The sequence below is a fragment of the Rissa tridactyla genome, chromosome 3 (genome assembly GCF_028500815.1).
Source record: "Rissa tridactyla isolate bRisTri1 chromosome 3, bRisTri1.patW.cur.20221130, whole genome shotgun sequence".
Lineage (NCBI taxonomy): Eukaryota > Metazoa > Chordata > Aves > Charadriiformes > Laridae > Rissa > Rissa tridactyla.
The window spans coordinates 49959780-49983358 of NC_071468.1; the positions used below are offsets into that span (position 1 = coordinate 49959780).

The 23579-nt window shown below is 41.7% G+C and overlaps 1 protein-coding gene across 2 annotated transcripts in view; it reads left to right on the plus strand.

Moving 5' to 3' along the window:
* RPS6KA2 (ribosomal protein S6 kinase A2) overlaps positions 1-23579 on the plus strand; it is a 177820-nt gene that overhangs the window by 152188 nt on the left and 2053 nt on the right. For both annotated transcript variants that reach the window (XM_054196928.1, XM_054196929.1), the window contains exons 15-20: positions 12155-12244; positions 13695-13853; positions 15023-15184; positions 19404-19480; positions 21984-22101; positions 23226-23363. In XM_054196928.1, the coding sequence (XP_054052903.1) occupies positions 12155-12244; positions 13695-13853; positions 15023-15184; positions 19404-19480; positions 21984-22101; positions 23226-23363 (744 nt within the window). The remainder of the gene's footprint in view (positions 1-12154; positions 12245-13694; positions 13854-15022; positions 15185-19403; positions 19481-21983; positions 22102-23225; positions 23364-23579) is intronic.

The following is a 23579-nucleotide window of genomic DNA, read 5'->3' on the forward strand; positions in this document are numbered from 1 at the left end:
AGAGAAAATAAGTCAATTAAGTAAAAGAATTATGCTAGAGCAGATGGGAGGGATTTCTGTGGATGGAAGAAAGTCTGCAATTGAAGCCTAAACAGATTAAAAGCTCTATTTTGGAAAACAAAGGAAATGCTACAGTTCAGAGCTCTTGGTGAATCAGATTTTTCAAAACCTGCCAGAGATTTGATGCAATTAGTGTCTTCCAAAAGTTTTTCTTTACTTGAAACCATTGTGCTGGTTTCAAGCTTGGATCCTTACTTGTGAAGCTTTCAAGCTGGATTTTCAGATGAGCTTCTGACTGACGTCGGTTAAGTAAGTTTGCAAAGGTCCTGATTGCATCCCCCTTTTTCTAAAGATTTCTCTATTTAGATTGACTCCTTACCCCCAGGAGAGATTACAGGTGGATATTAGCCAAGTAGAAACTGCTGCTGTTATGGCCTCTCCTTCCCCCAATATGGTAACTGCCCCAAATGTTGCAGAGGTGGGTGATAAGGTGCCAGATTCAACAGCCTGATGCCAACTGTTTTCTTCTCCAGGTCAAAAGAATATCTCACTGGTTAAGTCTCACGGATTTTGAGTTCTTCCATGCTGTTAGAGCCAGGGTGAATGACTGGGTAAAAGGACAGGGTGTACATTTCTCCCTCCCTTGAAAAAGAAAAACATCCAGTAGAGATAGTCCCAAATGACAAGTACAATTTTGCAGATGCCAATATTACAGTGAAATTTGGATCTCGAAACACGTGTGAATTTCATGACTTTTTCCTATCTCTGGAATGTACTAACCAACTATTTGGCTCCAAATGTTCCACAGCTGTGAGCAAAGCCAAATTTCACAGCCCGCGTCTGCCTCTGGGGTACAGGTTAGTTTATGCTAGAGTCCTAGTAAATCCTGCAGTTCATATATGATTCTGGTAATTACAAAGCACTGAAAGTACATCTATCTCAGCATGTTTTGGTATGTGCAGACTGGGAGAAGGTGCATTTTAATTAGCTATAAAAATCATAGAATCATAGAATTATTAGGGTTGGAAGTAGAGAAGTGATGTCAACATGCTATCAATAAATAGAAGTCAGTAACTTGTGAGAGCTGTTTTTAGCAGGCCTGTGTAATCAGGCTTGCTATATACCTCTATTTATTTGCTAACAACAGTGAGTGACATAGTCACCAAAAGCTGTATGAATTCCAGAGTTGTTTCATAATTTCTTTAAACTTCATTTTCCTCTTCTGTTGATGTTCACAGTCTTGGTTTGGTTGTTTTTAGGTGGTTGGTGTAAGTAGAAACCATTTCATGCTAATCTGAAGGCAGGAGGTTACACAGAGGTATTTAGTTGGCTCGACAACATTTTCTCCATAACCTATATCATGGTTATGTTGGGAGTTTAGTGCTGAATGTAGAAAGCGTGGATAACGGTAGTCTTCTAAGACTGACTGCAGCATGGTGCACTCTTTTGCCATTCTTTTAAAAAAAATAGGAATCCTGGACACACATAGCTTTATGTATTGAAACAGGAAAAGGAAAAAAAAGACGAAAAAAAATATCAGTCCAAAGGTCACCAGATGTCCTTGACAGTTAAGGTGTCTGTAGATCTAGAGAGATGTGCTTAGATTTGTTTCTCCTTCACCATAGAAAATCACTAAAGTGACTTTCTTCTGAAGTTAAACAGACTGTGATATTTTCAGGGGAGAGTTTGTGTCTATTTTTTATTTTTTTCTGTCTGGGAGGTACCTAGTGTCTGGTGGAACATGGATAAATGGATAAATTAGTATTTTAATAGACAAGTCAATGGAAAGTTTGCTGAATAACCTCAGATTTCTTGTCAACACCAGCAGATATCCATACACTGCTCATCAGACCTTTCTTCCCTCTGCCTGCACCAGAACATGGTACAGTGGTCAGGTCCCAAAAGTATGTGCAAAGATCTACAAGTCGGAGCCACTGGTAAATGCATCCCCTTTAAATTTAGCTTTGAAATTTAGCAGAAGTTACGTGCTGCTGGAGCAGAGCAGTAAGAAGACTCTGCAAGGGAGAGGATGGGCTGAATGGGTATGGGTCAGGTGCTGAGGTTCTGTCTCGGTTCTCATTCGATCCCTAGTCATGCACGCTCCTCTTGACTTTACTGGGTGGCTGTCACAGTAAGGTTTCTCTGGGTGAGAGTATGGCTCTATCACACCTCACAACTGGGGGGAAAAATGGCATCAGGAAGAATATAATGTGATGTAAAAAGACCTTATTAAAAAATGTGCTACCCAACTAAAGGGAAATGGGAGTGATAACTGTGCTTCCATAAGTCTCTAACTGTCCTTGCTCTTCCACGAGATGGCTTATCAAATTATTTATGAAGAGCATATCTCTTGCCTCTGCAAGATCATACTGATTCTGAAATGTACTTTCCAATATTTTGATAAGAAAACATCTCTGCCCACAGCGTCCCCAGAAATTTTCACTCCTGTTCGCTTTCGTTCCCTGAATGATATGTAATGAAGCTGTTCAATATACTCAACTAATTCATAGGATGGAAATACAAAGATTTGAATACCAGCGTCAGACAAGTGTTGCATAAACGTGTTGCTAGTGTACTCAAAGTTTTATTAATAAAACTGAAAAAGAAATCCATAGATTTCTGTCTTAATAACACGCTTGTATATAATTAAGTGAGTTCTCCCTGTAGTACCCAGGTAGGACTACTAAACCCTGGGGGACTGGGTGCTATTTTGGTATCCGTGGTTTAAGATAGAGTATAAACAAATTAGAGAAAATCTATAGCAGAAAACATGCAAGAATTACAAGGCACGCTCTATCAAGAGAGCTACAAATATATATGATGTAAGACAGACAAGAGTTCAGTGGGATGCTATCAAAATCTATAAATATCTCTAAGGTGATATAAATGATGGATGACAACAATTTGGCTGCTAAAGGCAGCAAGACAAGACAGAATGTCTTGAAGCTAAAAAGGGAGTTTCAGAAAAAAAAGTCTGATGGTGAGAGCAGTTGGTAAAACAGACTTTTCAAGGAGATGACCAAGACGTCCTCCCCCTCAAATGCAAAGAAGTTGGATCTGTCATATTAGTGACAATGTAGCCTTACAAAATGCAGGGTCAGAGGTGTAAGACCCCTTCTTAACTTGATAAACTACAGAGAACGCTTACCATATTCTCCCATGAAATTTGGTTTATAAAGCTGAGATTCAGTAAATTCTGTTGTCCAGACACTTCAGTAAAAGATGTTTTTCACCATCTGAAGAATACTGAAGCTGGTAGTGTGGCACCAGATTCAGTAGGCTATAGGAGGCCATGCAAGAGATACAAGCTTCAGAGCAGATTTGGGCATGGATCTCTCTGCTTCTTTGGATTTGCTCTGTTTTCCAGACCGCTCCGCAAAGAAACCGGCGTGAAGTGCCCTAGACTACAACTGGGACCCATGGTAGATAGAATAAGAGTGATTACAAACAGCATGGATGGGTGTCCTCTAGATATGATGGAAAGAGAAAATTATTTGCAGTAAAATGGATGAAGTAGCAAAGGAGTGGTGGAGAAAATCGTCTATGAGGATCTTATGCCTGATCTGTGAGAGTATTTTTGAAGGCTTTCCTAGTTTTCATGTTTTGAACAACGTTATCAAAGGGCCTGACTTCTACATTGGACCAGGGCTGCTGTGTACAATTTCATTCACCACAGCAGGAAGCAACGTAGCATATTTTATATGCTGTCCTCGTTTTGAAGATTTGGGTTTAGTCAAATGCCTGCAAAACTTCAGCGAGTCTCGTTTTTCTATTGTTTTGATTTCAGTGTGTTCAGATTTCTGCCAGATACTCTCCCCATAGAAATTAGTCAATTCTCCAAGGAGACACTGCTCGAATAGACAGGACCCTGTAGCTACTGCTTCAGAAAGGATGGGCCAGTACAGAGCACTGGCCTCTGCTTGAGGGACTTGGGAGAAGGCAGCAGGGCAGAGAGCAAGTAGTGCCTTGGGCACTTCTACAAGCAGCAAGCTTGTTTGTGTCTGTAAGAGCCATTGCTGGATGGCGACTTTTGGGCTAAATTAGATCAAGGTGTTGCTTAAGACTTAGCAAATAAGCAGAAGTGGCACATAGAAATACAGAAATGCACGCAGACTACCTTTTAAACTCAGCTTCAGAGCAAATTTTGGATCTGCAGTGGTTGTACATCCCCTCTGACATAAGGATTCCTGCAGCTTCCTTCCCATTTGGTCACGAAGCTCCGTGCCTTTCTCCCTGGCGCGGCTGAGCTTCTGAAGAATGTGAGATGATGGTATTTCTCACTGCTAACTAGATCTTTTCTGAGACTTAGGATCAGGCAGCAGTTTTCCTACAGTTTAGTAGTATCACGTTTCTCTTCTCTAGCTTGCTTGCCAAATACCTAAATATTTTGGACAGAATTTGGTCCTTTGTGTCTCTGTTTCTCTTTTGGGGCCATTTAAACCATGTTTCTTGTATTCGTCTTCCATATTGATGTAATAATTTTCCCCTTTTATAAGATCTGAATATGATATACTGGTTTTCATCCCTGAAGCTTTATGTGAAAGAAGGTGGGAGTAGCATTGCAGTCATTTTACGGACTGAAAACTCATCAGTCTGATCCAAGGACTTGTGCTAGGGCTGAGCAGAGCAGACTAAAACACCATTCAGAGCCTTTCCCACCAAGCTATTCTGCCACCAAAACTGCAGGCTTCTCTCTAAAATGAGCTTTTCTGTTTCACAGGTGCTATCGGAACAAATTTGTTAACGTTTCTGCGTGGCTTAGAAAACGTGTTCTACCGTGTAAATGCTAATTAATAAGTACTTACAGTTCCAGTTGACAGCTTTGGAGCGTGAAGTCAGCAAACAGTGGCAGCGAGTGGGCATGCTCTGTGTGCAGAAAGTTTAATATGTCACCCACGCAGCTTGTTCTGATGGCCAGTGCTTATTTCAGAAAAGTGTTGCTAATTAGGCCTGTTTCTTTTAATATGCATTTCACTGTTTTTCTGAAAGATTTAAGCATGGATGGGGGGAATGAATCTCTGGAGCTAATCAAAACTAATAGCACAGCAAATGGTCCCTCAGAAACTATTAGGCTTGGAATAGTTCTCCTTGGAGACATCTTAAATGTAAAATTATACCGTGTCCTTTTAAATAATGTTAGCCTTTCTGCAGTGATTTTCATCCAGCTTGAGTAATTTGACATCAAAAAAAGGAACCAAATTAAAACAGATGCTTGGCATGAATAGGGCTTATTTTTAGAAGGAAATATTACTGAAATGGAAACCTGTACATTTTCCAGCGGCACAGAACTGCAGAACTCTATCTCTGTGACGCTTTCATTGGAATGTATATTGTAGTTGAATCTGTCAGGTTAAAATCTTTGCATGGTGTTGCACCTCTTGTCTTCAGAAGAGATGCAAATCCCACCTATAGTCAGTTCCAGCAGTGGTGCCCTGAATTTTCAAATATATCATAGATATAATGTGCGCAAAGGAACACAAAATTAATTCTCTCTTTGCTCATCCCTCCCCTCCCAGAAAAGGAAAGGATTTCTACAGGGAGTATCGCATCACACTGTATTATATGAATCTCTTCTTAAATGTGATTAACCCATGCTTACAGTCCAAACAAGCTTTAGAAAAATCTTCAAAGTATGTAATACAAACTAAAGCAGCTTTGAAAAGTGTATAAAGCTCTCTTCCTCCTCCATGTTTTTTGCACAAAGCCCTCCTAAATTTCCTGGTGCTGGTCAAAAGGATCTTTAGGTAGTCCCACTGGCTAAACACACTGTCAGCCGCAGCTGTGGCTGTTTAGGTATTGCAGTGCCCAGGTGTCTGCCCTGACCTTCTGCTGGACTTTCTGTCGCCGTAGCCAGAGCAGCAGATTAGGACTGTCTCAGTGGCTCAGCTGCCCCAGTTCACACCCTTGTATCTCAGTTTCAGCTGCCAGGAAAGGTGATTTGAAGCAGTTGAAGACGAGGCAGACGCTGGTCCCACTAAAGCTGCTTGGTCAAAGCCCCACAAACTACTTTTTGTCCACGCCCAAGCTGCACAGTGTACTTCTAATGCGTCCCAGTGCTTGTGGGTCTTGTTGTGGAATAAATCCACTAAAACAAAACGGAGAATTTTTGCTGCAGTCCATGGTAGCGGCACACACCACAGTGTTGAGGGTTAAACCACAGTGCCAGAATTAGGCATGTTTAGCTTTCCCAAGAAGGGAGATGGCCGCCATTGCCCATTTCAATTGATGTGATTAGACAGAGCTTTTGCGTCCTGTTTCACTTAAGGGGAAAAATCAAGTCAGAGCCAAGCAAATGTTTTAATGCAGTCTTGTTTGTTCATTAAAGATGCACAAAGTCCTTTCTCCCCAGCACAGGAAGACCCAGCAGCAGAGAGCAGTTTCCTCACTGATGGCTCCAGCTTAGCCTGGCCAGAGCCCCATCCTTTCTCCTCAGGCCCCTATCACTGCTCTTCCCATCAGTGCATCTCATGTTTCTTTTCTGTCCTCTTTCTCACTCTCTTGCGTTTCTCTCACCCTTTCTTTTGGGCTATTCATTTTCCAGACAGCAAAGGCAGTTAAATTGTCACCTCCTACCTCTTGCCTTTTTCCAATCTCACAACTGTAGTGATGAAGAAATCCATGTGAGAAACACAGCCGTCCTCCCCGTGCAAGGTCACACAGGTTAATTTCAGCTGTTTGAAAAGGCAATCTGTATTAACAGGGCTAATTCTGCCCAAAGCAGATTAGGGAGCGCGCACACATACTGTTTCTTTGGCAGGGCTGTGGAGGCTAGAAGTCCCAGCTGGTGGGTGGTATCAAGCAGCTGAGGACTGTAACATCTGCTAATGGCATAACTAGATTCAGAAGAAGAAATTTGTCTACACAGTTGGAGGCATGCAATTACCTTCACAAAACTGCAACAAGCAAATATAAAGCTATACTGTCGATATAGTTGCTGTACCAATTTCAGCAAGGCTTTACCCACACAGAACTGTATTGATGGTCTCTTTTATACTCATCAGTCCACTGTGGCAAGGTTGAAGACATTGAAAACCCATTAGTAAGGGACAATCACGTGATTTTTTTCCATGCAAAAGACTTGTAGAAGGACTTGTACAAACGGGCCAGACGTGTTAATTAGGATTTTGAAAATGTTGTCTCCTGATCCTTTCTTCCTTGATAAAGTTCAGTATTGTCCCTCAATGGAGCTGGACTCATTTTAAAATATCATGAGGTTCTTACCCTAAATTCCGCTGAGGAAAATGCACCTTTTCTTTCAGCTACTCAGCAAAATACACAAAGGATGCAATAGTCAAAGAACAAACAAGTCCCCTATTAGAGCAAAGGACACTATTGCATGTGCTGAGTCCCTTTTTACTCTGGAACTGTTTCATCCACTTTTTAATACAGAGGAGTTTCTAAGCAATCTTTGGCTGTCCCATACATAGAGAAAAGTCTACTTGTTATGTGGCTCAGTTTCTTATTTAGTTGAAGGACAGTAGAAACCCCCTCTGCTTCATGGCTCTTCTCTGCAAAAGCACAACAGAGCTCTTGCTACATTTTCAGTTCAGTTATTTGTACATTATGATGGCTTTCTGAGTTGGCGTTCTTCACCACACATCTACAGAGAGAAATAGAAAAGTAGCATTGTTACATCTTAACTCAAAACCTCAGGACTAGTAGCAGAGAAAATCTTCCCTTAATTCTGTAACAGAGGGTGTTTATGTGTACATTTTAGTTGAGTTCAAATCAGAATGTATTTCCTAAAGAAAAGACATCATTCCTTGCACAGGAAGAGCCGCAGGAGGCTCATGGGCTGCCACAGAGAGGAACAGAGAAGAGTCTGTCTTCATGCAAAACACAATGTCTCAGAGGAAACAGAGTGACCAGGGTGGAAAATGCTCTTTATCACCACAAGAAATATTTAGATGTTACATAGTTTTGCTCAGCTTTTAATCGGGGTTTAAGAGTGTCATTGCCCATCTAAAATTCAGACAGATATTTCACTTGCCAGCATCCAACAGTAGAGCTTGAAGGCTACTAGATAGCAAAAAAATTAACTGGTTAATAACAATATTAATTCTGAACAAGAGCAGACAGTGTATCACATGCAGTGGCCATATGTGGTCTCATCTAGGAAGTATGATGAGAATATGGCAGTTCCTGTATCCAAATCTGTAACGTTAAATGCTTTTTTTCTTTCTAGCATTGCATTTTCCAGTATATGGGTAGGAAACAATCCAGAGCCTTTGGTCCTCATTGGAGCAGGGTGGCCAACAACAGGCTATCCTCGTGGGGTCCCTCTGGGCAGCCTGAACAAATAGCTCTGAGAGATGTTGTATTAAAATTAATTTGAGGACCATATCTAACTGCTACATTGATGGGGTATGAAGTGCCACATACTCTGTTGTCTGGTCTGCACAATCTGCACTGGTTGAATTCAGCGGACAAAGCTAAAACCTGTCAATACGCAGAAGTGAACTGACAATAGAGCTGATCTTTAAAACTTAGAGATAATTAAACTCCAAAGCAGGAGCAGGAGGAAGAAACAGTAACATAGAAATGGAAAAGCCAAGTGTCTGGTATGGGTGTCTGCTCTGGTAGTGCCAGTCAAAGCCCACTGGAAAGAACATCCATCCATGTCCCCACCCTCGGACAGCCCAGGAGAACGCCAGAGCTCAGGGCAGTGGGAGCAGGGCCCCGAGGAGCCGGCAGACACTTGCCAGGTCTCCCCTGGAAAGGACTGGCAAGAAGAGCGCCTTGGTTTGTTTCCAGGAGGCAGAGTACAACCACGTGACTTTGTAACGCCTCCCGCACCTTCTCTGGCAGTCACCAAGCCTGACTTTTCAAATCACAGTCAAGGCTGCTTCATATATCTTGGCACTGACCCGCTCCAGGAAGGGGGATGAGTGCGTAGATAAGCATGTAGGATTGTGGACGAGGCGTTCATGGTGATTTTGGACTCTGTGCCCAGCAGCCCGGGTGTTGCTGTCTGGAGAAGAAAGTGGTTGCTGCACAAGTACGGCAGAAGCTTTTGCCAGGAGGCCAAGCATCCTGGTGGCCGGCCGGTGAGCGTGGGGAGAGCGTGCAGAGGGTGCCGTGCCGGGGCTGCCTCCATCCATCCTGCCTCTCTCCTGCTGCATCTGCACAAGGTGCCTGGAGCGTGCTTTTCCTCCGTGTTACACACAGCAACGCCCAGACTGAAAATCAGAAAGTACAGCTGCACAAAAAGCACTTATTTTACACCCGTCTAGTGAAACCACTGCCTTTTCACTTACACAATTTGATTCCTTTAATCTGGTACTTTTTGAGAATCTCAGAACTACTTATGAATATCACCAGAAGCCCATGACACATCTCCCTTATCCCTGTGTTCAGTAAGGAGCACTGGGCCTGCATTTTACCATAGCTCGTTTTGGCACTAAGTTGGGGCACAATTTGCAGATGTTCTGGGGATGCAGCACCTCGTGTCGTGACGCAGACGCCTCCGGGTGTAATAGGAGGCAGCAACCGCTGTCCGAACCACCCTGACATGGCAGCTTCCCTCTTTGGAAAGTCTGGCATGGGTTTAACAACACACCAAAACACTTTCTGAAGACGATGACCAGGAGAACTGGGTATCACAGTGGAGTTCTGGGGCATATTAAGGAGCTGCTGCAGCCATTGCAGCATGTGAATAAAGAAACTCTGCGTAGTGCAGTCGGTCTGAACCAAAGAGGGATTTCTGCTAACGGTGCAGCAGCCACCTCCTTTGCTGCTTCCTCAGTTGTGGACCAAGTGTAAGTCACAGGCATGCCAAAGAGAGGCACTGTCAGGGTGACAGTCTCTCATTGTGGAGGGAAAAAATTGTTCTGGTCTGTCCAACTGGACTGCCCAGGGACTGGGTGAGGAATTTGGCAGGTCCCTTCACAGCTCTGACAATGGTTTGTTGTCTGCTTTGGGGCAGCTTGTCCATTTAATCGCTGGATCGCAGCTTGTGCACACATTAAAGCAAAAAGCATGCATATTTAGCAGGACTGTCTTGCAAAATATATTTATATAGCATATTATGAATTAGAAGCATTACGTATCATCTACTGCTATTGCTACTAAATCAGTAGCAGACTGCTTCAGGTTATGTTCTTTTGAGTTTTGTATCAATAGCTGAAGACTATTTTTGGTTTGGATTTTTTTTAGGCCATATATATGCAATTTTAGTCCTGCATTATGAATAGTTGCTTAAATTTTTCCACAGCTCTGGATATTTCTTTTCACAGGAAAATACAACGGAAAAAGAATCTGGAATATATTGCTTGCTGCAGTGAAGTAGTGATAGTAATGCTTCACACAGTGGTAGTAATACTTGTTGCAGTAAATTCTGCCGGTTGGTGCAAGGCAGGCAGAGGCTAACAGGTGCACATGTGGGTAACTCCATTAACTTGGCAAGAGCTATATTAGTTTAGCCAGGGAAATGGCCCTGAGGATCTCTTTATATGTTAGAGTTATTGGTTGAGTGGGACACATTCAGCCACTGTGGCTGTATGTATGAGGAGTCATTCAATCAGGGTTTCATTGGCTTTTCGAGAATGTCTCAACTAAACTCAGAGAACAACATTATTCTAAGGAGAATCTTTTCTACACACCTGTTTTTGAGGTTTTTCCTTCATTTATTCAAATGTGGACAACAGCCATCTACCTGCATCAGCTCCACATTGCACTTTCACTTGTCACACTGCTATTAATTCAGAATCAAATCACTGATATGGCTTCAAATGCATACCTCAACCATGGACAATACTGACAATCGTTATCACTGCAAATGCATGCCAGTCATGCTGACTACAAAACCTCTGACGTATATTCAAGTATGCACTATTATAGCTGATGCATAAAATTCTAGACATGTACTTAAACGTGTATTGCCATAATTAAGCCATAAAAAAATGCATGCAAAAGCAGCCAGGCACTTATCCTCATTAACAAAAGAGATTTTTAAAAAATTGTTTCCCTGCTAACACTATTGTTTTAAATCTGTACTCTGTGCCTAGTTCTTAGAGAGAATTAACCACATTTTAGGTTGGAAGCCTTGAAATCTAAGCCAATAACAGAATTATGATATTCTGAAAATGCCACCCATTCCTCTTGGGTAAACCTGTTATTCAAAAGTACTACTGCTGTTTTCTAGCAATAAGAAGTTGTGCCAAAATACTGTACTCCTCATGAGTTTCTAGTAGAATGAGTCTTTCACCATCCCCTGTGCAGTTGCATTTGAGATTCTAAAATACTGAGATCTCTCTTGTATTATTTTATAGCTTTTTTTTTGTTTCCTATTTATCATTTAAAACTGCAAAGTGAGAAGCGTTAATCAGTGCTCTCAACTGGGGAAATGATCAAAGCTCTTTGATTGACATCCCAAATATAGGTATTGATGAGAAGTCAGTGCCATCCTAACAGCAGGCTTTCCATGCAGTGATTCTCTCTAAGCAGCAGGTGTCATGTATTTCTGAGACCTGCTGCTATAAAACTAAACAGTTTTCATGTCTCACTGTGTACTCTCTGGTAAGGCAAAATATGCTGAATACAGAAAAGTGATATATAGAGCACGTTTCTTTCTAGCTTAGGAATGGGCAGAGTTTGGTTACATGGCCAAATGCAATCTCTGTCCACTCTCTTGTTCATTACAACAGCATGGCCCAAAAAGCCAAGTGATTACCAATAGCTTCAACTCGGATCTCCCTTGACAGTAAATGTCTATACATTTTCACTTCTGACAAACCCACCTGAAAAGCAATTTCTGTTAATTATCAGCAGATATAGAAGTATATGCCAGTGTAACGAACTTTTCCATTTTTTACGTCAACGGGGTCATTTTAAAACTATTACTATTTTAAAACTCTCCAGGCTGTTTGATTTCTAAATGATACTTCTTGTTACTGCCATTATCTATGGGCAAACAAAACTGTAGGCATCAGAAAGAGGGCCTATGCCTTCAGAATCTAAACTAATTATTGCTCCATCTGACTTTGGCATATAGTCAGCATTGCTCTCGTTTGCACAGGGTTTGAGCTGTCCTCTCCTAGAACAATGACTAATAGAAGAATTTTAAATATTAATTTGTTTAAACTGTAGAAATTGCTTGTTTTGTGCTTAGTGCTGCTAGCCAGTATCTTACTACACTGTGCTTCATTTATTCCAGATAATTGATAAGAGCAAGAGAGACCCCTCTGAAGAAATTGAGATCCTCTTGCGATACGGACAGCATCCAAACATCATTACTCTTAAAGATGTGAGTAGTCTTTGAGCACTTCAGCATTAAATGATTCTCACCTTATGGTCAGGCTCACCTACTTGTCCATGTCTGGAAGATTCTTCAGTTGAAGCTCAGAGCTAAAACCAGAACCATTGAAATCAAGTTAAAAAATGGGAGTCACAAATTCCTGGATACCAGTTTGAAAGACTGTCAGGTTATACATTCTCCAATTACTGTCTAACCAACTGTCGATAAAACCAAAGGGGCATGGTGCTGGAGAACAACAGAATGTATTTGGTTTTGCAGCACTTTTCAGAAGTGAGATCTCCCTGGTTGGATGCTACGGAGAAAGTTGCTGAGCACACACAGGGGTGCTGCTGGGCAGGGGATGCTCTTTCATGAGCAGCCTGTGGGATCTGCTCTGTTGTGAAGAGGAGAGCTCACAAAGTCACTAGGATTTCCCCCGACAGTGTTTTAATGCTAGGGAGTATTTACCTTCTACTCAAGCAGCCTGACAAGGCATGAAGATTTCTTATGAAGAACAGCCTTCGCTGTGCTTACATGCAGTAATGACCTTCAGTGGGAGATGTTTTACTTACGCTGCCTGCCGTCTCACCCAGGACTGGCCACACCGTGTCAGATTCAAGAGTTTACAGAACAAAATCCTGCCTGTCTCAGTGGTCAGTGTGTTATGGTTCGGAACTTAGAGAAGTATATAAAAAATTTCTAACCGCATGCCCTCAGGAAAGTCTCACCTAATTCCTAAGTGTTAAAGAGTATCTTGAAATCTGTGCAAAAAAGGTTTTATATTCCTTTCCAAAAACATTTAGCATTGATGACTATAGCACCACCTATTATTGCAGTCCAGATAAAGACTTATGACGTGAAAATGGCTGTCTTCCAATTTAGACAAAAATGTCTTTTTACCCCTTGCAATTGACATTGAAGGTTAATACATCTTGTAGCTGATGTCAACAATTTATTCACCAGAACTGCAAACATAAACTATATAATATCATTGGAAGCAGGTCTTGGCCAACAGTATAATACAGTTCATTTAGCTGATCATGAGTCAAAGGGAAATACTGATATTTGAAATGGCAAACGTTACCCTGTGGAAGTGGAAAGAGAACACTACTGAGAAGGAGGCCTGGGTGAGAGCCAGCAGACATTTCAGGCTGTGTGAAGTGGTGCTGCTTTTAGCAGCTTGGTCTACTCTGCTGACGTGACAGCAGATCAGGAAAGCTACGTTTCTGTGTGGACAAATTGGCAAGCTGCTACAGACATGAGAAAAAAAGTGATGATTAAGTCATTTTGTAAAGTTGCCTTTTCTGTTAAGCGTAATAAGCACGTTTCCGCCACATTAGCTGACATTTTCTTCTTGCAACATCTCATCTCACCCAAGCAAGCCAACACTGTGATCAAAGGACCAACCTTCACCAAGTTAATGGGTCCAAAACATATATTTATTTCATTACTCTTCCAGGTCTATGATGATGGGAAATACGTGTACCTGGTGATGGAGTTGATGCGGGGAGGTGAGCTGCTGGACCGCATTCTTCGGCAGAAGTGTTTCTCAGAGCGGGAGGCCAGTGCTGTGCTGTGCACCATCACCAGGACTGTGGATTACCTGCACTCTCAGGGTGTAAGCACTGCTTTTTTGGCTATCTGCATCAACCTTCTATTACTTTTAGAAAAGCAAACAGTGGCGATCTTGCTTCTCTGAAATGTAAATATGTTTTTTTCCCCAAAAAGACCCCTTTCTCCATATTTATAATTACATTTTGTTTGTGAAATAGGGTCATAGGCTTTTTAGCCATTTCCCAACTGAACTGCAGTACGCTGAAGCGGTATTTTCATCCCCAAATTGCACTGATTTTCAAGTTCATGTACCTTGTTGGGATATTAGTTGTTTACTTTTTATCACAGTCACCATTGCAGTACCTGATCTTTCAACAGAATTTCACATAGGGTAGCTGAATCAGCAGAGAGGTAGAAAATCAAATGCTCAGGTTTCCAAGTGAAGTGGCAGTTTGAGCAGCTGATGGGAAAGGTTTCTGACGTGCTGTTGAAGAGATGGCTTTTAAAATCTAAGCTCTCTGTATTGAGCAGTTTGAAAATCTCTCCTTTTCAGGGACAAGCAGTTTGGATGATTAGCCAAATATTTGCTGCTTTTTCTGTTTCATGGTTAAAACAAGTGCATTTTGTTCTTGGGCTTTTATGTTTTCGTGATAGTTTTTCAGTCTTGCTATAACAACTAAAGGCTTCTTTTCCCACCACTGAAATGCGGCATGTGTGGTAAAACACACAGCCACTTGAAGTTGCACGCCTACAGAACGGATTTTTGTGGATACATTTTGAAATGAGGAAAAAAAATAATCCCTCCCTTCAGGTGTGAGCCACTCACATGGACAGGCGCAAGAAGACCCTTACACACTTTCCTCCTATGACGGGATTTCTTCTTCGCCTTTTCAGCTGAATATTTAGGGCCATCAAGTTCTAGAAGACTCTGACACCAAGGGGTTTGTACAGCAACCCCCTCTGACCACCCTCAGGAAAGGTGTCCCCCCCTTACAGCAGCAGCCTCTAAATACATCAGCAGAGACTGTCAACGTGTTCTTTCCGATTTTAACAGACTTCAACCTTTTTTTTTTCTTCGTTTGCCCAAGGGTTTTAAGCAACTTTTCTCCAAAACGTAAATATTTTCGGCATGAGCTCTTGACCTACCTCAACCGGCAGACCAGAAACAGCAGCCAAGCCTGGATCCTTCCTGACCTCCTCTCCTCACTTGTTACTCATTGCTTTCTTGTTAAGGTGGTGCACCGGGATCTCAAGCCAAGTAATATCCTCTACATGGATGAGTCAGGAAACCCAGACTCCATCAGGATCTGTGACTTTGGGTTTGCCAAGCAACTGAGAGCGGAGAATGGGCTGCTCATGACTCCCTGCTACACGGCAAACTTCGTCGCCCCCGAGGTAGGATCGCATTTCAAAGCCGTGAGTAATGAGCATGTCCTAGGAAGCAGTCCTTCCTCTCCCTTTTCCTCACTGCCTTTACGAGAGGAGCAAGGCAGAAACCAGGCTACCAGCACTTGCACGGTCTCTATTACCATAACTTTCCTACTCCTGGTTTTGTCAGGGCAGTTGTTTTTCTCCTGACGGAAGCTGGTGTCTGTCTTGGACTGACGTACACAATGCTTTGGCTCATTACTAGGGTAAATACCATTTTTTCTCTAGCCGCTTCTGCTCAGATTGCTTCCCCTCTCATTCACTGTGTCAGAACGGGATAAGGCTTAAGAGAGAAATCTTGATGTCAGGAATAAGACTCAAAAGAAAAATCCATGCACAAAATCCTTACCACGCTGAAGTCAGCGGGAGCTTTATTGTTGGCTTCATTGAGCTAAAGAAACATCTCTTCTCTTGGGCTTTCCTAGTACCAATCCCCCCTGTTATGGGGGATGTTGGAAAAGGCTGTTTTCCCATGTTTACAGATGGGGAAATGGAGGAAGACCAAACAGCTTGCCCCAAGCCAGGGAGAAGTGGCTTTGCATCGCTGGCAAGTGCTGTTGCTTTCATGTAGCCCCACGGGAGTGGGTTTTGGTCCCACAGCTGTTTGGATGGTTTGGGCTGTTTGCTGCATTTGACCCTTGAGATGTTCATATCTGCTTCCTTCTGATGAAGGAGCAAAAGGTTAATTTCCTGGGTAATTTTCGATTTCTCAGAGTGAAGCTTATCAGCAATTTTAGTATTTGCAATGCACAACTTCAAATGTGTGTCTTCCTCAGCTTCTTATGGTCTTTATAAGAAAAATTCAAAACTATTGCCTTTCAATACTTCATCTGTCCTCTGCTGTCAGATACCACTGTCTCTCAGTTGGTATCAATCAGCAATCTTTTCTTCCCCATAACTCTTCTCCATCCAATGTTCATTTGCATGATATGTAACTGGGAAGAGAAAAATGGATGATCTTTCTGTACAAGGTCCTTTCATGATACCAAAAGTTGCGGGAATCACAGCCTTCCAGCATGTGAAATAGAATTTGTTAAATTGAGACCATTGCTGGGGCAGTATAAATTCAAAGCAGATTTTTTTCAGAAAAAAAATCCCATTGCCAAGACAGATTGGTTTGTTATTTTATTGCTGTTTGGTTGGGTTTTCATTTTAGAAATTGGAATGAGCTGTTTAAAATTTATCAAAATACGTAAAAAAAGTTCTGTGGCACTACAGCAATTCAATTTCTAAACCAAAAAATAATCATGTTTACAAGATTTAGAGCACTCAGATTTTCTCCAAGATACAAGGCACTTAAAATAAGTGTAGCTATTTTTCATGATGGGCTATTTTGTATTGCGTCTGTAATCACAAACGTTGCCTGCCCAATGCAGTTTCAGATCGGAATCTTCTGATTTGAACTGAAAGCAGAAATCACGCTCCCAGATGTTTGTGGTAAGACAGGTCCTGCTAATGCAGGAAACGTTGGAGATTAATTGAAACATTACCAGAACTGGCAGAGAGCTTAAATAAAGCCTTAAGTGCTTTTACATTTTACCTGTGATATAATGCTGCCCTCCAGACTCCACTCGACTTTAACGTTCCCCATCTGAACCCCGCTGCGACGTCTGCCATATGCCCATGAAACTAAACGAGGCGGCAGAATGTCAGCTGCGCTGATGATACAAGAAGACAGTGGCAGAGGAAGGAGGACATGTTTGCCCACTTGGCTCTCCCTTTATTTTGGAAACATTTAACTGGGGGTTTGGATGAGCAGAGCTGGAGGCCGGCCGAGAGAAAGGCGCAGGCTGCCACCTAGTGCGAGTCCCGCTGGGTGCAGGGGGTGAGGAGAGGCGGGATCAGGCGAGAAGGCAGCCTGCTGTTTCCCTAGGGATGCCGTAGGATCCTTTTGGATAAAGTGGAAATATTTTTTTCTGCAGTTTTCCTGCAAAATCCGTGAAGGACTACTGTCTTGGCATTTGAAACGATGAGATTGTTTATTAACTTTTATACCCATATGCATCCCTGCTTGTGTCACAACTGAGAAAAGCCCGTATTTGTAACATTGTTAATCCAATGAATCAAAGCCTGCAGAAATAAAAGGGGTTTGGATAAACATCTGAGCCATTATCAGAACTGAATGAACCCAGGGGAAGTATGTTCCTTATCACTACAATGCCCTGCCATGTGTGGAGCTAAGAACCAGCAGCTCATGCCTGTATTTCAGATCCCACCAAATCCCAGATCCCACCATTCGGTCCCAGGTGACCGAAACCCCTTCATGAGTGGTAAATTCTTCAGCATCCATTAGAGTAGGGCACCACTGCATCTTCTGCAAAGCTCTTTCCCTGACTGATTTATTTCTAAGACAGGTGCCTCTTCCTGTTTGATAACATCTGCCCCCTAGATCAAACACTCATCTTTTTGGCCAAGGTTTCCCAGGCTTGCTCCTGCCAGCCCAGTGTTCTCACTTTAACCACAGTTGCACAGACCTGCAGGAGACATTTTCAAGTAGCAATGACACTACCTGATAACTCTCACTAGATCCTGTTGTTGTCAATAAAAACTAATTCCCAGCAAAGCTTTCCCTAGATGCTGGCACAGGGTGGATGCCCCTGTTATCTAGCAGCATTCTTGCACACTGAATGATGGCACACACCAACACCAGCCCATCATTTTGGGGTTGTGTAACCACTTGCTTAATATGCTGCTCCACTAAACGTCATCACTGCCCCATTTTTCTGTCATTTGCTTTGGACTTGATTGTCCTTGGTTATTGGAGTTTGCCAGTGATGGCAATGAAAACGTAACTGTTCAAGAAGCAATGAGAATGGCCACACCAAAAGATAAATGTTGGGTATTCAGTCTCACAGGAGAAGCAAGAAGCAATTGAGTTTCTCAAATAGCAGATAAGTTTTGCCCATAAAATCTAACATTAATAGAGGGGGAATGAATGTAGGAACTAAAGAAATAGGAACAAATAAAACACCCAGAGAGCGTATACATGAAGTGCAGGAGAGAGAGGCAGAAGCAGAATTGTACCAGCTTTGTCAACAGAACAAAATGCAGCATTTTCTCAGTTTTTTTTTTTACAGGTAGCAAATGTTCGCTCAGCAGCATACCTGGCAGATGGTTGTTTTACCACTCATCATTTGTAAAATCTGTCGAGACAATTTTTTCTGAAACTGTTTTTTCCTAGCAGTGCTTGGTCTTTTCTGTGATAGACTTCAGATAGCTGAAATCACTCCTGGGTAATAAGGCTGCAGGCCAGAGAAAGACGTGCTGATTTTGTACATTCCTTTTTCATGTGCTTTGCAAAAAATTAATGTATCTACTGATCCATCCAAAGGGGACAAAACTCCCCTTGTGTCAAAACTGAATAAACACAAGGGTAGTTTGCTTTTCTGAGCAAGTGGAAGGTCCGGAGGTGGTCCCTGAGCTTTTCTGAGCCAAACAGAAACAAAGTTCTTCCCCTAATCTCAGCAGTGCAGCCTCAGTTGGTGACTTCACTTTCACTTGGACTTGCACTGACTCAAATAGGCGTTTCTTCTGGTATGTATTAGCATAAATGAAGTCCAGATTTTACCCTTTCTGCTATAACTTGCCATCCTGTACCAACATCGAACCTACTGGTCAGATCTCTGCTGAGTACCGTGGGTCTTGTTTTCCCCATAGGGAAAAGGGATCAAGTTTTAGCCTATTATCTGTTAAGTCCAGTGCATCCATTTGTTGTATCAAATCCAAACTGAGTTCAGACATGCTCATCACTGTCACTCAGCCCTATGCTTGTTGCATCCACAGTGTTCTTAGTAATCTTTATGTTAGGAGGATACATTTCAAAGTATTAACGAGCTTTTTTAAGAAAGATTTTAAAACATTGAAGTAAGCAGAGGGGCTTGTTCTGCTTTGCTGTGTGTTAGATGTTCAGAGAGGCTTCCAGAGCCTCCAACAAAGTGCACTCAACTCTGTCACTGTGGAGGTGACACCTTTGCTGGGCTGGCACACTAACCAGCTCACTCCAGCCTGGGTTTCACCTTGCTTCACTCCACTACTGAACATTTTGCACCTAAGGCAGCCAGATACAAGGGCAAGCCCTGGAAATATCAGCACATACAACCACTAATCTGTGCTTTTCAAACACCAGAAGCTAAAAATTCAGGAAAGCAGATTAACCTATTTTCGTCTCTCTCTTTCCTTCTCATAGGTCCTTAAACGCCAAGGTTACGATGCAGCCTGTGACATCTGGAGCTTGGGGATCCTACTGTATACCATGTTGGCAGGGTGAGTGTAGAGTTTTTCCTAGAGCAGCAGTCTCCAGTGGGCTCAGGACTTCAGCAGTGATTAAGCCAGAAAGGAATCACAGATAGAGAGAGCAAACTGTCTGGCCTCCTTTGAGAAATGTGCTCAGTTGTACAAGGCAAGAAATTAGATGCCAAGACCTAGAATTAGAAGAAGTTTTTCCAGAATGCATAATGATGCTTTACAAGTTGTTTAGGCTTTTAACAGCCTGGGCCCGTAAGTGTGCACTGAGACCTAGACTCCTAAAAGCCTCGCTCACCACCTAAGCAGCATGAAAGTTTTATACTAGGAGAGGAGTGTAGGAGTACGAAGAGCCGTATCACGTTCATCTTATCCATAAGAGGATGTTCATTCATTTCTATTAATGCATATATTCTCTTCAGCTTCATTCTTCTTCTACTGTTGTTGTTATCAAGGTATCTGAGCACCTTTAAAGGCTAAAAAAATAAAACCACAAACCAAAACATAGTTCTCATATGCTATTTGAAAAATGTGCTGCAGAAAGGACAGAAAGTAAATGAACAGACCAGCAAGAACAGCAACAGGCAGCAGGAATTTTTATTTTTTTTTTGGGGGGGGGGGGGGGGGGAGGCAGTACTTGGCAAAAATACCCCTGCCAGTGTGTTGGCTAAAGTTAAATATTGGCACAAGAAGACCCAGGGAATGAGACAGATTGAAATAAGCAGTGAAGGAGAGGAGTAAGATGTGCTGGGGTGAGTGGGAAACACAGTGTGCAAATCCGTTCTGGAGTTATCAGGCCCCTGAATTTCATTTCTCAGGGTGTGGTATGTGCACATTTATTGTACCTAAGTGCAGCTTGAAACTTTTCAGTGACATCTGACAGCTCTTTAATCTGCTTCATGATCATTCAGCTGTGGCAAGAAGCTTGGATTCATTCCTGGATTTATACAGAAAACAAAGAGTTGGACCCTACCTTTTTGTTATTCATGTCTCTTGCCTCATGGATTATTGTTATCGCCAGGAGTTTCAATCACATCTATTTTGTTCCTGAGTACAAATGTGTTCACCATTATCTGAAATACATTGTGACTTTCTGTGGGATCTCCAAAAACCTGTTTCTATTTGGCTAATGCCATACATTTGCAGTGATACACAACCAGAATCAGTGAAATAAAACCAACACATTACCCACAGTCACATTTGTTTAGCTGATTACAGTGAAAATGCTTCTTTTTTAAATGTGAAAAAAAATCCAAATGTCTTTGAATCTGAAATAAAAATTGCACAATTTATTGGATATTAAATTTGCCAACAGGTGCTACTCACTTACATCTCACTTTTTTCTGCACTTAAAAGACAAAATAAGAGTAATGCAAACTGTTGAGAAGCGCTAACTTTTTAGGTGCCACCACGGCATTTAGGGATGGCCTTGTTCTTCCTCAGCAGAGGAGAGTTAGTAGGAACTGACTATTATTTGCAACCAGGATTTTATTCTCCTCCCATCATCTCTATGAGCAGAGAAGGCTCAGACACGCAGGACTAGAGCAGAAGGCTGGGATCTTGTTAATGCAGGTAGTGACAGACTTTGGAGTTTTAACCAGTCCTTAACTCTTCATGAGTCCTCTTGATAGTTACAGATTGCAAAAATATTATCTATCTCTTTAGGATGAACTTCTGTGAAATCTGATGTGGTTTTGAAAATGAGAAAATACAGCATAAGGAATTGAATGTGCTATTAGAAACCAGGTGGGATAGAAAGATGTGGCCAAAACAACTGTTTAAACAATCTAAAAAGTACTCTGGCACACTTTCAGAAGAGAAAAGACAGATGGAAGGGAAAGTAAAAAAATCCCAAATACCCCCTTCTTCTAAACCTACACAGATGTTCAAGATTGCAGAGTAAAATTTGGCTTGGTAGATTTTAGTCAGATGCAAAAATCTTACCGCTTGTCACTTTATGAAGATAAAAAGTGTGCCCTCTGCATGTGATACTTTTGTAAAGCTGGGTGCATGTTACCAGTAACTTCTGACTGGCTAGATCAGGAAGTAACCTATTGCAGATCATTTGTCTTGCCCAACAGACCTGCACATTATGGTTAACAAAGCCTTGCCAAATCGATTATAAAGGGTTCTTTTTTCTTTTCCTTTTTTTTCTGTTGCAGATCCTAGTTTTTCTCCTTTATTATTTTTATCGTTTCTTGCCATTATCAAGGTACTTCTGTTGGCAATAAAGCAGAATTAAAACAATTAAAGAGGTAAAAGCCTGTCTATTTTTTAAAAGGAGTATTTCATTCCTAAAAAATGAGAACAGAATAAACATTTTAAAACCAGTTAAGGAATCAGTCTTTTCCTCTGCAGAACAGCTTAATTTGAGGACTGTATAGTTTGAGTGAAAATGAAGCAGCAATGTGTGTGGTCAGTTCTGGAACCAAATTCCTGTTGTAATTGGTGGCATTTAGCACTAGATCCTAGAAATCATATACTTGCAAATTGCACTGTATTTTTTTCTCTTTTTTTTAAATAGGTTCACTCCTTTTGCAAATGGACCAGATGATACCCCAGAGGAGATTCTGGCCAGGATCGGCAGTGGCAAATACGCACTTACGGGAGGAAACTGGGATTCAGTATCTGATACTGCAAAGGTCAGTGAACACGTTCGCAGATTTTTTTTCTTGTTCTCTGGAACAGGCTTGCAGTCTGCAATTGTAACAAACTTAAGAGGGAGATAGTCAGAAGGGTTATTTCTCTGTGCCCTATGAAATCAAAAATTCCTTCTTTATATTTCTACCACTCTGCATGAAATAGCGTGTTAGGAATTTTGGCACTTTATTTCATTAAACTAAGGCATAATATAGCACCATCAATTGTGAATGCTCTTAACATTAAAACAGCACAGAACTCTTTTGGTGCAACTGAACTTTTAGAAGTGTAGGGTAGTCAATGGCACAAATTCATGGTCTCTATGTGAATCACCTTTTTGCTTCTCAAAGTTAACAAGAAGCAGGCAGTTCATACACTAGCATTTTTAACTCCTGTACAGTCCACAGTTTAGGCTGCCCTATCACAAAGCATAAAAAACAGATAAAATTTGTCTGGTGCTGCGATCTTTGGGCTGTGCACTGGTCTGTAAAACAGGTAGATGGGCAGGAAAGCTGACAAGCTTCCAGTTGCCTGGCATTAATCAGAAACATTGACAGGGTCTAGATATTCCTGCAAGAGATTTCAGTTTTAGCGACCAGTAGTGTCCTATGGAAAAATACTGACATGTCCCATCACAAAACTGCAAGCCATCCTAGTAACTTACTCATCTTGCCACCAACACTTATAAGCCTCACAATTAATTTTTTATCAGATGTTCAGTTTTGGGATTAAAATGTTCAGACATGGTAGAACTGATCTCATTGAATTTTAGCCACTCGAATCAGATTTCTGTTCTAGGCTTGTCTTTTAAGCATGTCAGTGAGGAGATGCCTCCAGATGACATCCTCTTTAGGTGGAGCTTATCACCCCTACAAGGTCACCAATAATTAACACTCACTCAATAAGCTGAATACCCTCTGAATTGTCTTTTGACTGGATTGTAAACTAAGAGTTGAATTTACACTTGGAAATCTTGAAGATCAGACTTTACACTTGAAAAATATAAAGCATATCTAACATACATCCCTCTCTCCATTGCACGTGCTGGTCAACCAGGAAGATCTTAGTAAAGCCTGCACTATTAATTACTTTTTCCCTTTTACCATTTTCTTCCTTTTAAACCCAGGACATTGTATCAAAGATGCTTCATGTAGACCCTCATCAGCGCCTCACGGCAGTACAAGTCCTAAGACATCCATGGATAGTGAACAGGGAGTATTTGTCTCAAAACCAACTCAGCAGACAAGACGTTCACCTGGTGAAGGTATATCCTACCCCTTTGCCTCTTCCTTCCTTGCAGAATGAGCTGTCATTTTGGAAAGCGATAGAGGAATTGGGAAGATTATTTGCCACAGAGACCAAATATAATATGGCACTGTAGTAACAGTAAAGCTTTTGGACCTGTCACCTGCTCAATATTTTTAACTTCCATCTGGATTGTAGTGACCTAGTGGGACTCTGTGCACGTACTGCTACCCAC